The 13494-nt window shown below is 58.3% G+C and overlaps 1 protein-coding gene across 4 annotated transcripts in view; it reads right to left on the reverse strand.

Annotated features, from left to right (window-relative positions):
* RPS6KA2 (ribosomal protein S6 kinase A2) overlaps positions 1-13494 on the reverse strand; it is a 308109-nt gene that overhangs the window by 10064 nt on the left and 284551 nt on the right. For all 4 annotated transcript variants that reach the window (XM_047733334.1, XM_047733338.1, XM_047733337.1 and 1 more), the window contains 4 exons: positions 6202-6291; positions 4271-4429; positions 2746-2907; positions 295-371 (listed from right to left, as the gene is read on the reverse strand). In XM_047733334.1, coding sequence (XP_047589290.1) covers positions 295-371; positions 2746-2907; positions 4271-4429; positions 6202-6291 — 488 coding nt within the window. The remainder of the gene's footprint in view (positions 1-294; positions 372-2745; positions 2908-4270; positions 4430-6201; positions 6292-13494) is intronic.

Raw genomic sequence — 13494 nt, forward strand, 5'->3', positions numbered from 1 at the left:
CGTGGTCAGAGGCCTGGGTTTTGTGTTGATGAGCTCAGTTCTGTGCTCCAGTTCGCAAATTCTAGATGTACATTTTAAAGAAAACCTATGGCCAACTTTCTTAACCCTGTTCTTCAGTTGTCCTGAAAGGGCTAAGAAGTGTTTACCTAAGACCTGCGAGGGTACGTCCCCACCCGTGCACGGGGGCAGGGGTGACCTGGGCTGAATTCAGGGACGGCCCAGAGATGTCTGCCTCATGACATCTCGGGCACACTTGCCATCACGAGCTGACACCTACGGGAGGGTGTGCATTACCCCGCCAGCATGGTGTACAACAGGGTCCCCAAACTCCAGATGTCACAGGCTGCATCATAGCCTTGCCGCTTCAGGACCTGGAAGGGGGAGAGCAGAAGGCAGATGAGCACTTGGTGAAGAAAGTTCAAGTTTACAGTGTGTTCTTCGGAGGAGACCATGAGCTGGGCAGGTGGGAAACAGGGGGATATCATTTATTAACACTAAGTCAATATTGACGTCCTGCTACAGGGTTCCCCAAAGACCAGCGCATGCACACGAACCATGGTTCTTGCCAGATACGTGGTGGATAGCTTGAAAACACTTACTTTTTAAGGCAGAACTTTAAAAAAATGATGGCAAAGTGTACACAACATAAAATTTACCATCTTAATTGGTCTTAGGAACACAGGTCAACTGTCCCACCATCTCCATCTATCTCCTTCCTCTCGCAAAACTGAAACTGTCCCCATTACACTCCCCACGTGGGCCCCTGGCTCCCACCCTCCTCTTTCTGTCTCGGTGGATTTGGCTGCTTTCGGGACCTCATATGGGTGGAATCATAGTAATTTGGCTTTTCTGCTTGCATCAAACAACACGACGTGCTCAAGCTTCATCCATGATGCAGTGTGGGACATGATTTCCTTCCTCTTTAAGGCCAGTACTCCTTTGTACGAATGCACCACATTTTGCGCACCCATTCAGCCACTGAGGCACACTGGGGACACTTCTGCCTTCTGGCTATTGGGAATAATGTGCACGTTGTGGGGTGAACTGCTACTCTCGTCTCTGCTGTCAGTGTCGTCGGGTGTTGGCATGGCTGCATCACATGCTAATCCTATGTTCAATTTTCTGAAGAATAGTTAAAACAGAAGATTTTCACGAGTCCTAGGATTACAGACTTCCACGGAGGGCAATCCTCTGATGTGTTTGTAATTGGATGATAGTAAAGCGAGCGGCATAGACACTCTGGGATGATTGCACGTCACTGGGTTAGTATTAATGTGGTCAGGAGAGCTGTGTTCAGTTTTCTTAGACACGAGGGCAAGGATCCCGTCCTCCCGCCGTTGTATCACTGAGGCCGTACGCTGTGGGGCAGCTAATACTGGCGGATTAACTGTCCATTGTTCAAACTCACCCGTCACCAGCTCAGTGACCGTCCAAAGTCCTTGGACACACTGAACGTGGTTGTTGTTGTTTTTAATCCACTCGGTGTGGCCAACAGTATCTACCCTGTGTGCCTCATGGGGCGTCCGAAGATAAAAGTAAAAACTCTCAGTAAGAGGGCTTTGTAAATGGTAAAGTAATATACCAATATAAGATATTCTATCATTGCTAAAATCAAGGCTATCATATTAATATTGATCAAGTAAGACCGTAACAGAGGCTTATAAGCAGATTGGGTTGAAGGGGGTCACAGGTAGCATCTGGGTAACCTAAAAGTGGCCTCACAGCCTACCTGTGACCTGGCTCGGCACCCTGCTGCCTTCCTCATGACTGGTGGGGGGAGACCTCTCAACTCCAGACTCACTACCAGGTCCCCGGGGGCCTCCTTTTTTTCTCTCTTCTTTTCTCTTCTCTTCTTTTCTTTTCTGAAGTAGACTCCAGGTCCAGCATGGAGGCCAACGTGGGGCTCGAACTCACGACCCTGAGCTTGAGACCTGAGCTGAGATCGAGAGCCGGCCGCCTTTCTCTTGGGACTTGCTGTGGGCTTCACCGCAGCTCTGGCCTGGTGTCAGCAGCAGAAGGGTCCACACGCATGCGACATCCTCTCTCCTTCCCGACCCCTCACCCCCAGCCCCGAGCCTGCCCCGCTCCAGCGGCCGCTCAGGTTTCATTGTTTACTCAAAGCAAGGACCTGGGTTTGCCTCCATAAACATAGCAGCGCCGTCAGAGCCTGGGGGAACCTTCCCCGGGGAGCCCGAGAAGGGGCAGACGTACGAGACAGGGCTGTCGAGGATCTCCGAGTCTCCGGGTGCGGCTGAGAGCCCTCAGCTGCCCAACGCCACGAGCTTCATCTTAGATCCCACAGCGCGGCTTGCTTCTGCTCTGGGGAACCATCTGGAGCGGAACCCTGGTGCGAGGGGAATCCACAAACGTGCGGCCTCCCCCGGCTGTGTAGCGGCAGATGGACTTCTGATCACAGGGCTGCAGGGGACCCGTGAGCTCCCCTTCGGGTGCCATGGGACACTGCCTGCGCTGTCTCTCAGTAACTCCGGCAGTCGTGTGGAGCTGACCCAAACGGTCTACTGCCCGGTAATAGGTTTACAGAAAAGCGTCACCATTAAAAAATCTTACAAATAGGGGAAGGATAAAGTAAACTGTGTCTGAGCGAGGTCAGTGGCTGGTTCTTTTGCTGACTCATTTCTCCTCTCTAACACGACCGCTAAGTCAGGGTGACTCCGATGTGCCAGACCACCCGCACCTTCCTCTGCCGAAGGAGCCGGCTCATGCCAGCCGCCACGGGGCTCTTACCTCGGGGGCAACGAAGTTGGCCGTGTAGCAGGGTGTCATCAACAGCCCGTTCTCGGCCCGGAGCTGCTTGGCAAACCCGAAGTCGCAGATTCGGATGGACTCGGGGTCCCCAGACTCGTCCATGTACAGTATGTTACTCGGCTTCAGGTCTCGATGGACAACCTGGGAAGGCGGTGGGCAGGGTTGGAGCAGGAAGGGGAAGGGGGAGCATTCAGAAGAGAAGGGGCTTTTCGGGATTGTGACTCTGAGCAGGTCCTGCGGCTGCAAGCCGGGGGGCTCAGATGCTATGTTCTTTGGCGTAGGTAAGTAAGCAGCGGGCCCGATGGGAGAGTCACATGAGGAAACGTGACCCTGTGTTCAGGTGACAGGCACGAGACGATGTCTACAGACAGATGTGCACTGTGGGCCCAGCACGCTTCCGCGCGGTGAGGGGCTCCCCAGATTGCGAGATGGACAGGCGGCCCCTGTGGGGGCAGGTGACCCAGGGGCCGTGACCCAGCGATCGACGGGAATCCTACAGCAGCACCTGTGGGGGTGGGGAGGGAGGTGCAGGGCGTCCCGAGCACAAGGGACAGGGTCAGCAAAAGCTGTCCTGGCGTTTCAAAGCCAAGTAGCTATGCGGGCACACAGACGTTTCTTCTGACGGGGATGGAGGCTGACGGTGAGCCCACGCGTGTGCCCTCACACAGCCGGGAACCTGCACGTCCCCACGGTCCTGTGAAAACCCAGGGACAGGAGATGGAGGGAAGCTGAAGGGACACTCACAGGCAGAGGCCCTGAGGGCAGGGGAGCGGGAGACTTTGGGGCCAGGCCCATTACCTCCCTCATCAAACAGAAGCTGATCGGGAAAACCATCATCCCCAGGGTTTCCTCTAGAGTTTGACTGTCCTGGGTAAACGCTTCGTACTCCCAGACTGCCGGGTGAGCACAGAGGGGCCTGTGGTGTGGTCCCGGAGGAACAGCCTCCTGCTGGCAGGTGGCCGCATTTCAAATGCTCGTGAGCACAGTGGACGGTAGAGGGCGGCCAGGGACAGCGCTGCCCGAGTTGCGGGATGCGCCGGGAGCAAGGGGATCCGAAGCGGAGCCCCAGGCGGGAGACCCAGCCCCGAACCCCAGCCCCGCCACTCACTGTGCGCAGCCAGCCCTGGGAGAGATGCTTAACCTCGGTCCGCTCTAGTCTCCGGAGTGGGTGAGATCGGAGCTTAGGGCTGCATGAACGGAGAGCAGGGGTGGCGCCTGGAGCCCAGCAAGGGCCCCGGCAAAGCCAGCTCTCTCTGTCTGTCATCGGCAGGATTCCTCGGCGGTGGCTAAGGAGTTCAGTTGTCAATCGATCAACAGGGCCCTTTGTCAGCCCGAATATGTTTCCTCTATAACCGGTCCAGGTAAATTTAGTTTCCCTAGCTCGCTGCCGGCCACACTGTGTGTGCAGGGATCTCAGACACAGGAGGGGCGGCGGTGACGCAGGAGGAAGCCGGGACAAGCCGGGGAGTCCCCTCCAGGCTGCGGGGGAGGGCGGCAGGCTTACCCCCTGGGAGTGGAGGTAGTCCAAGGTCTTGGTGATGGTGCACAGCACGTCGCTGGCCTCGCGCTCGGAGAAGTAGCGCTGCCGCAGGATGCGGTCCAGGAGCTCTCCCCCCCGCATCAGCTCCATCACCAGGTACACCAGCTTCCCGTCGTCGTAGACCTGCGAGGCGGAGAGCAGCGCGTGGTCACCGCGGTCCCTGTGCCTGCGCAGCCGCCTGTCACTGGACGTGGCACCGGCCAGTGCAGAGGCAGGGGGCTCCGTGCTCCCCGGGGTGTGAAAATAAGGCTCCGGCTGAAAATGAATGAATGGCCGTTGCCGTCACACCCAATGTGGCCCTTAGGGAAAACCAGCTTTAATAATCTGCTGCAAAGCAGGGAATGAGCCAGCGAGGCCAGGAGCTGGCAAGGGCCAGATCTGAGCTGACATGGCTTCTCCTGCTCCCGGTCCCTCCTCTGCCCTGGGGACCTTCAGAGCTGTTGGCCCAGAGCCCAGTGCCTCAGACTTCAGTGCGCATGCCCCGGGGGCTCTCATTAGCAGGCTGACCCAGCAGGCCTGGCTCCTGTCCAACCGGCCCCAGCCCTGGGGCCCTCCCTCCCACTATACCTGCACTGGACCTAGGACCTACGGACTGCCCTGCCGGGCAGGAAGGGGAGACAGGGACCGACAGAAGCTGCCACACTGTGGAGTGCTCTTACCTCGGGGAAGCTCTGATCAAGGGAGCTTCCCCACACCACCTTCACTCTCACGAACTAAACAGCCCCAAACCTCTCTCCTCTGGCTCTTTCCTCGACATGCTGAGTGGACAGCAGGTGCCCTGCATACGGGTGCCCAGGCGTTGGGAGGACCTCGTGGAAAAGGGGCAGAGCATGTAAACACAGGTCGTGCTCAGCTTACGCCTCAGTGTGATGCATTGGGAACAATTCACTAAAGCAATTTGCTTGACTCTGAGCTCAGTGCAGCATGTAAAGTTGATTTTGGTGTATTTATTTCCAGTTTATGCCTTAAAAAAATGCTTTGCTTTTGAGAATGGACCTATGATGGCGTCTTTGGCTCAGAATCACCCACCCCAACAGAATGAAAGTGCTTTGAAAAGCTTAGAAGTCTTCCGACAAGCTGGTTTCTGCTTGTGGACTTCACATAAATAAACCCACAACGCTGGGCTGCACCGCGGAGGAGCCTGGGACCTGGGGGGAGGAAGCCGGTTCACTTTCCACAGGCTAACACGGGGCCTTGTTCCATATTTTCCTCTGAGGTGAACCGGCATTTGGCAGTCCCCTGGGTCCAGGAACTGACGGGGCCCAAAGGGAAGTCGAGGCAGCCCGAAATCTTGAGCCCGGAAATCACAACCCTGGAGTCATTCTGGACTGTAGTGAGATGACAACTCTGTGCCCCCCACCCCGCCCCACCCCCGGCCTCCGACATCACAGCCCCGGGCTCTGCGCTGGGCTTCCGAGGGAGCGGACCCCCCTCCCTTCCCTCTCCTGGGCTGGGGACCACACACGGCCCAGCAGAGGCAGAGGAAGCTGGGAGGAACCCCACAGCCACAGCTGGGTCTGGGGTCTCAGATCTGACTCAGCCATGTCTCAGCCACTCCAGATTCCCCATTTCTGCCGTGTTTGGGAACGGCCCTGAGCAATAACCCATCTGGCTTCGCCTTCACACCTGCTTCCCGTCCTCCCTTATATCCCACGTCACCCGATTTGGGAGTGCGGGGGGTGGGGCGGGAGTTGCCCTCGGAGGGACGGGAACTCAAGTAGCTCCCGGGTGATCTCGAGGGCCCCGGGGTGAGGACTGGCTCCCGCACACACTCCCGGGGGGGGGGGCAGCCGTGGCTGACCCGTGAAGAGAGCCGCCCTGAACCCACGCTGGCCTCAGGGCGGGGCGAGGAAGTGCGCACCGGGCAGTGTCGCTGCTGCGTGGGGACCACTTACGTCTTTGAGGGTGATGATGTTCGGGTGCTGCCCGTACCTCAGGAGGATCTCGATCTCCTCCGAGGGGTCTCTCTTGCTCTTATCGATGATCTGGAATGAGCAGAGCACGAGACATGAGGCTCCGGGATGGCGTCGGCGCTCGGACCGTCTCTGCCTCTTCCCCTCCCCCCCAGCTGAGGCTCAACCAGGGCAAGTGACAGCTGCCTAGACGCTCACGGCATCCTCTGTCCCAACTAGGGTGAGCGTGACATTTACAAAAGGCAGGCACGAGCCTCAGACACGAATTCTCAGGTATTACAGGGCTGGAGAGAGAAGGGGGGCTTGGGGGCTCAGTCAGGCCACCAAATAGCGGCAGGTGTTTCAGCCACTGTGGCGGGCTCCATGTGGGTGGCCCATGCTCTCCACTCTGTCCAAAACGAGCCTCCAGCTCCCGGCCTCACCGTGTGGCGACACACGGGCCCAAAGTGGGACCAAGTACGTGGTTCCCCCCAGGGGACGCCTGGGCCGGTGTGCACGCCGAGCCGGCCGCTGTGGCTTAGACACGCAAGCGCTCCTTCCCCTCTGTCACCCAGTGTCTGTGTCCCACGTCCAAGGGTGACAGCCAACACCCCCCACCCGAGAGAACAGATGGCTTCCGAAGGCAGGACGGGCGCCTCGAAGAGGAGCCTGCTTTGAACAGGGGGGCTGCGGGGGCAGGGACGGGCTGGTCCCTCCGGAGGTGGCTGACTGTGTCCTTGTTGCCGCTGCTGCGCAGCCGGAGCCGGTGGGGAGGGGGCATCCCCGGTGCGCGTGTCAGAGACGACGCTCAGGACGGAAGAGCCTCACCGCTCCCGCAGGAAGATTCGCCGAATTCCGAGATGCTCCTCGGAGAACGTGCGGGCGCGTGGCCGCCGGAGCAGGACGGAGATGGGCTTTGCCTTCTCTCGGGTCAGACTCCGAGTGGAGCTTTGCGTGACTGTCTCTTCCGTTGAGCTGAACAGCGAGCTGGGCAGTGTCCGACCCACCGCGGGAGGCTGCCCTGGACGCCCTCGTCCCGCCCCTTCGCTGTTCGGAGATCACCCCGGGCCCACGCTGCTCTCCCCGGCTCGGCGCGGGAGCCCCCAGCCAGGCTCCGCCAGCGCGGCGAGCCCCGTGCCCTGGGATCCTCAACAAGCAGCCAGTTAAGTGCCTTCGCTTGACACGTTTTCCTCCTCTTGCCGCGGGCAACGCCACTGACGTTCTGGCTGGAAGGTCAGGCTGGCCTTTGTGAGAGACGTGCCAGCGGCGGGTTCAGCCGTGGGGTTCCAGAATCCGCCCACTGGGTGGCTCAGTGGGTTAAGCCTCTGCCTTCGGCTCAGGTCATGATCCCAGGGTCCTGGGATCAAGGCCCGCATGGGGCTCTCTGCTCATTGGGGAGCCTGCTTCCCCCTCTCTCTCTGCCTGCCTCTCTGCCTACTTGTGATCTGTCAAATCTTTAAAAAATAAAGTACACATAAAAAATGTACCGTCTTAACCATTAAAAAAAAAACAAAAAAACACCGTGGGCCGGCCAGCACGGTTCGAGGATCCCTTCTGCACCAACGGTTCACGGGTCGTTTGAGCTCTGGGGGCCGCGACCTACTCTTTGAAATTTGAGAAGGTTAAAGTACGTTAGTGGATTTTTTTTTTTTTTTTAAAGATTTTATTTATTTATTTGACAGAGAGAGATCACAAGCAGGCAGAGAGGCAGGCAGAGAGAGAGGAGGAAGCAGGCTCCCTGCTGAGCAGAGAGCCCGATGCGGGGCTCGATCCCAGGACTCTGAGATCATGACCTGAGCCGAAGGCAGCGGCTTAACCCACTGAGCCACCCAGGCGCCCCCGTTAGTGGATTTTTTAAAAAAGATTTTATTTATCTGAGAGAGAGAGAGAGCACAGAGGCAGAGGGAGAAGCAGGCTTCCCACCGAGCAGGGAGTCCGATGCGGGACTCGATCCCAGGACTCTGAGATCATGACCTGAGCCGATGGCAGATGCCCAACTGACTGAGCCACCCAGACGTCCCCACATTAGTGGAATTTTAAAAAATTAATGGTAGCTTCATTTTTTTGGATAAAACTTCAGGATGAAAACAGTGTATTCTCAGCCTAAATCTGTTTTGTCACCTTCACAATGGAGTTGGAAGCAGGAGGCTTTCTCTCTCCTGCCAACGGCCAGTTACAGGACCGGATGGGGGGACTGTACAGACAGGGCTCTCCAGGGGGCCGGGGGCTCCTCCTTCCTCCTGTGGGGTCTCCCTGTGGCAGAGATGACCTGAAGCCGGAGGATAAGGCCGGGCACGGCAATGCGGCCGCTGGGCTCAGGGAGGAGCGCGGGTGGGTGTGCAGGGGGGAGGGGACACCTCGTCGTCCGATAGGCCTGTGGAGGCACAGTTCCCACAGCCGTCCCACGGGCTCCCCACCAGCCTGCTGACCCGGGCAGGGCCGACTTGGGATCCAGACAGCAGCACGTCCTGTTCACACCTGGGCTTTTGATCCTGGCCGTTGTCAGCAAATGCTACTTTTACCCACCCATCTGTTTCTGCAATCATCACTATCACTTTTTTAAGGTAAGGAAGAAGAGTCTTCACGGAGACGCTGAGCCATGACGCAGGGTTACTGGTGCCCGAGCTCGGGCTGCTGTCTCTGCAGGGGGGACGGCAGGGCCCAGAGAGAGGCTCTGAGCGCTCGTCTAGATGCGGCAAGGAATGGGTTTCTTCTCTGTGGGGTCAGTTTCCCAGGATTGCCGTTGTTAGACTTGCTTCTAGTTCCGGAAGGCGCCGGTGGATCAAGGTCTTTATTCTGAGAACAGTACTGGGGGACAAGCGCAGGAAGGAATTCCCGGAGAGCATGGTGGCAAGCAGGGCCCGCTCTCTCCTCCGTGCTGGTGCTGATAGCCGGCGGAACCACAAAGGTTCAGGAGGAACGTCCCCGTCGTTCTTGTCCTGCAGTGGCCACCAACAGCAGGCAGGACGCTGCCCGGGGTCAGCCACCCACCACGGCCCATCAACGAGCCTCCTGCCATGTTGCTCTCCAGCAAGCTGTATGTCTACGGGGCTAAGTCAGCACCCGCAGGCGCAACGGATGGCAGACGAGGGCTCTCTCTGCTGCTGAAGCATATGGGGATGGACGTATCAGGAGCATTTCTCTTTTCTTTCTTTTAATCGGTCGATCAGTGACTTATTAAGGTAAGCTCTACGCCCAGCGTGGGGCTTGAACTCACCACCCTGAGATCAAGACTGCATGCTCTCCCAGCTGAGCCCGCCAGGCGCCCCTCGTGTCCATTTGTACTCCTGGCTGCCTGAGCCGGGGAGAGGTGGGAAGAGGCGTCAGGAAACGAGGCCTCCCCATCCTCAGCTTTTCCTCTTCTGTCTCTGCACCCCTCCAGCTTCTTCTTCCCAGGCTCCCCCCGGGTGCTCCCCTCCTGGGACACTGAGTCCCGTGGGGAAGTGGGCCTTGCGGCTGTCCAGAGGAGGGGCTCCCAGGCTTGCTGCGTGCCCCGGAGGCGGGGCATTTCCACGAGCTTCTCCCAGGACCAATGCCAGGAGTGCACACGGGTGTCGGGCATGTGGCCATTCATAGGATTTCACAGACTTCTCCCGTACAATTAATTTAAGCAAATGGCACAGCGAGAGGACTCTGAGTTTTCCTACTGGAAAAAATTAACATTTCTGTGCCCATCAGTTTTCCTTCTAAAAATAAACTCTATTCATGTCAAACATTTGTCTCCATCCTGCTGCGTTTCTGGGTGGCAACTGACGTCCACATCAGAGCATGAGCACACGAGTGCAGAGGCTCTCGTAACCGCCTGTTGGGAACATAAAACGGGCTCCGGGTCGGGACAGCCTGCCCAGCCCCTGCGGACATGCGTGGGCGCCCCCTCCTCCCTGGAATCAAGGACCGGGGACGCAGACTCGCACTGTTGTAAGCATCTTGCTTCACTTTCATCTGCTTCTTTGGCTAAAACACATGACCCCTGGGTGCTCTAGAACCCCAGTGCTTCTAAAACAGAGCAAAGGACGCTCCTGAAGAGAGGGCCAGACCGCCAGGTGGAGTCGACCTCCCCCAAAGCCAGGGGGCTGAGAGCTAGGGTGGAACAGCAGGGAACACGCAAGAAAAAAGAAGCCCCCACCCAGAATCACGGGCACCTCCGCTTTCTCCAGTTACACCTTCACTGGAACCAAATGGTCACCAAAACCACGCATTTTCCTGGCAGATCCCAGGTTTGGGCTGTGAACTTCCTGCTGCCCAGCCCCATCTGCTCTGCGCGGTGCTCTCAGGCTTTCCCGATCTGGAGGTCGCAGAAGGCAGGGGTGGGGGGGAGCCAGAGTGGAGCTTTCGGGCTCCAGCCCTTGGAAGCGAGGTCCCCACCCCAGGGAGGTCACGGGTGTGCACGCTCGGATGTCGGTGACTTTCCCACTTACGGGCTGAGTGTCCTTGTGTTGTTGACGTGTCGATCTCTGTGCCCTCAGGGTGATGGTGACGTTGTTCTCCCCCCCCCCCCCCGCCCCCGGTGTCATGACCATCAACGGACCTAACAGGCAGAGCACGTCAAGTCTGGTGGCAGACAGCGAGCGCCGTTTGCCGTCATCACCGTCGTCATAACTGGTGAGGGAACGTGCGTAAGTCCGACTTCCGTCTCATGCCTGGGGCTCCTGGGCCCGTGAACTTCAGCTGTGGGACTGTTTGCTCCTTAGAAATTCACTGATGTTTGTGTCTCGAAACCGAGGATAGAGATGGCAAAGTCAGTCCCTCGGGTGTGCACGTGAGGTCCGTGCCCTGGGACCAGGACACGCCCATGTCCCAATGCACAGTCGCCGTCCGGAACTCTCTCGAGAGGCACCTGCACAGGCTTCTGAGAGGCTGAGACATTTACGGACACAAGGCAGCTTTCCCACGGAAAATGAGCTCCCATAGGTTCCGAGGCACCTTCCCTTCCACACAATGCCAGGAGCCCTTCCTTTGATACGAATTGGCTTCCTGGGCTGTCGACAACACGCGCCTGGTCACGTCCAGCCACAAAGACTCCAAAACAGAACAGAAACCAACAACCCGCTTAAGCAGTTCATGTACAGTGAGCACAGCACCTGCGGTGGAGGATACGGACGGTTCTTTTATTCAATGAAACCTCTCCCCTTCATGTGCCGCTCAGTCTTAGTCCCTTCTGCACGTCGTAACTGGTTCCCCGTTGCCCTTATTTTAAACAGACGGTGCCCTCAGGCTTGGCCGTCAGTGTGGTTCTGTGTCATGTTATTTAAAGTCCTGCACACCCGCATCTCCTCTCCCGCCCTCCCGGGCTGGCTGTGAACGCAAAGCTGAACTTGGGCCGTTTTGTCCCTCGAAAGCAGTTCCGTGTGTGAAGAACGTAGAGCCCAGCTGTCACGAGCTGACAGAGGGAAGAGGCTTTTCCACCCGGTGTCTCAGCACTAGGCGGGCGCCGGTGGGACAGCCTACGCCGAGTCAGCCCGCAGTGGGCCTGTGAGGAGGACAAGGGGCCCCTGCCTCACCGCCCGAGGCCGGGCGCTCCTGGTACAAGATCCTGGCCGGTCCAGCCTTGTTTGCCGGGGTGGGAGGGAAGGACCACGCCTAGGGATTCAGACTCTGCACCAGCACTGAGTCCCTACTGCAAGCACACACGGTGCTAAAGGCTGGCACGTGCTGGCCGGGCCTGCCCCACGCACTTGAAATGCTGCACAGGAAGCTGCAGCGGAGGGTAACTGCAAGCCCGTCACTCTCGTCGACTGGGGACACACCGGGTGGAGAGGTTTAAATACGGCCTTCAAGGTCGTTAATGTGATGACAGAGTAATTATAGTGGCAAAATTAGGCACCCGTAAGACACAGAAATAAGCTTAAAGCAAAACACAGTGATGTTTCCAAGATGTGAGAGCTAATGCATCCCATCTGCGCTCCAGGACGGCCCCCTGGCGCACCCCGCGCCCTGGCAGTTCCCGCTCCGCCCGCCAGAGGGCCTGCCCTGCCCGAGTGGAGCACAGGAAGCACTGGGCTCCCGCGGTCCTGCGATTGTCATCCTGAGACCAAGAGCAAGCAGAAGCAAAACAGAGAAGGCGTCCACCACCCTCATCTCCCAGACATCAGCCTACTGGAGTTCATCTGCAGGAGACAGCCGCCCACCCCACAGCCCCAAAGGATGCTTTAGGCTGAGGTTCTCAGCCTCAGCACTGCTGACATTATGGGCTTGGTGATCCCGGGTCCAGGACTGCGGGAGGGGCCATCCCGTGCGGGACGCTGTGCTGCATTTCTGGCCTCCATGCATGATAAACCAGGGTGTCTCAGACATTGCCAGTGCCCCCGGGGAGGCAGCACCAGCCCCCTTCCCACTCAGTATGAATGCCCCAGGCGGAAGCCCCTGCCCTCTGGCCACAGTCCTGTTGTCCATCAAAGTGGCTGCAAACATTTTTCTGCTCCTTACTCAGTGGGGCCGTTTCTGAGTCACCCATGCAGGCAGCATGCATGCGAGAACCTTTCCCGTGCATGCGAGAATTTGCACGGCCGGGTCTGCTGGGGGCTCGCGTGCGAGCCGGGGTGCGGGGGCTGAGCTCAGCAGCGGAGCCTCAATGGGACGCCTGTTGACCGGAGGTCCAGCTCGCATGCCAAGTCACTAAAGGCCATGCTTTCCGTGCTGGGCTGCTAAAAGCCATTCTTAGTTTTACAAGTTCTTCCGTCTCCAAGTGGGGACACGGTTTCTCTCCCACCAGTCAGCTGACACAGAAAAAGGCCAAAGAATATTTCCATTATGTTCTACCTGGAAAATGCTGAAAACGAGACAGAGGAGTGAGCTGTAGGATGTTACATTTTGGTAACGCGTGGGTCCATCCTGAATACGGAGCCCGTTGCCTCGAAACGCCGCCAGCTCCTTCTCCGTTGAAGCAAACCCAAACCGGGACCCAGGACCTGACTGCAGCTGTCCCAGCAAGCAGCTGGCACGGGCATCCGACCCTCTGGGTCACAGGGGCTGCGCAGTGCAGGGCTGCAGCTCCTCCCCGCGCGCTCCTCCCCCGTGTGTGCCTTCCAGGCAACACACCACCCGCAGCGCGGTCTCGGGGAGGCTGGGGAAATCTCAAGTCCGCCGCTCACTGTCCAGGGGGCATCCGGGCTCGGAAGAAGGAACAGGAAGACCCAGTGTTCCGGGCCACAGCCCCGCGCCTGGCTTCTGGGCTCTGGGCTGAGATGCCCCACGTTCCCAGCGCAGCGTGGCCTCAGCGAGTTGCGGGGATGGAGGCGAAGCCACAGAACAAAGCCGAGTTCAGACGGTGCGTTTATGAGGGCGCCGGCCGTGGGG

Source organism: Lutra lutra, chromosome 6, assembly GCF_902655055.1.
Source record: "Lutra lutra chromosome 6, mLutLut1.2, whole genome shotgun sequence".
In the NCBI taxonomy this organism is placed as follows: Eukaryota; Metazoa; Chordata; class Mammalia; order Carnivora; family Mustelidae; genus Lutra; species Lutra lutra.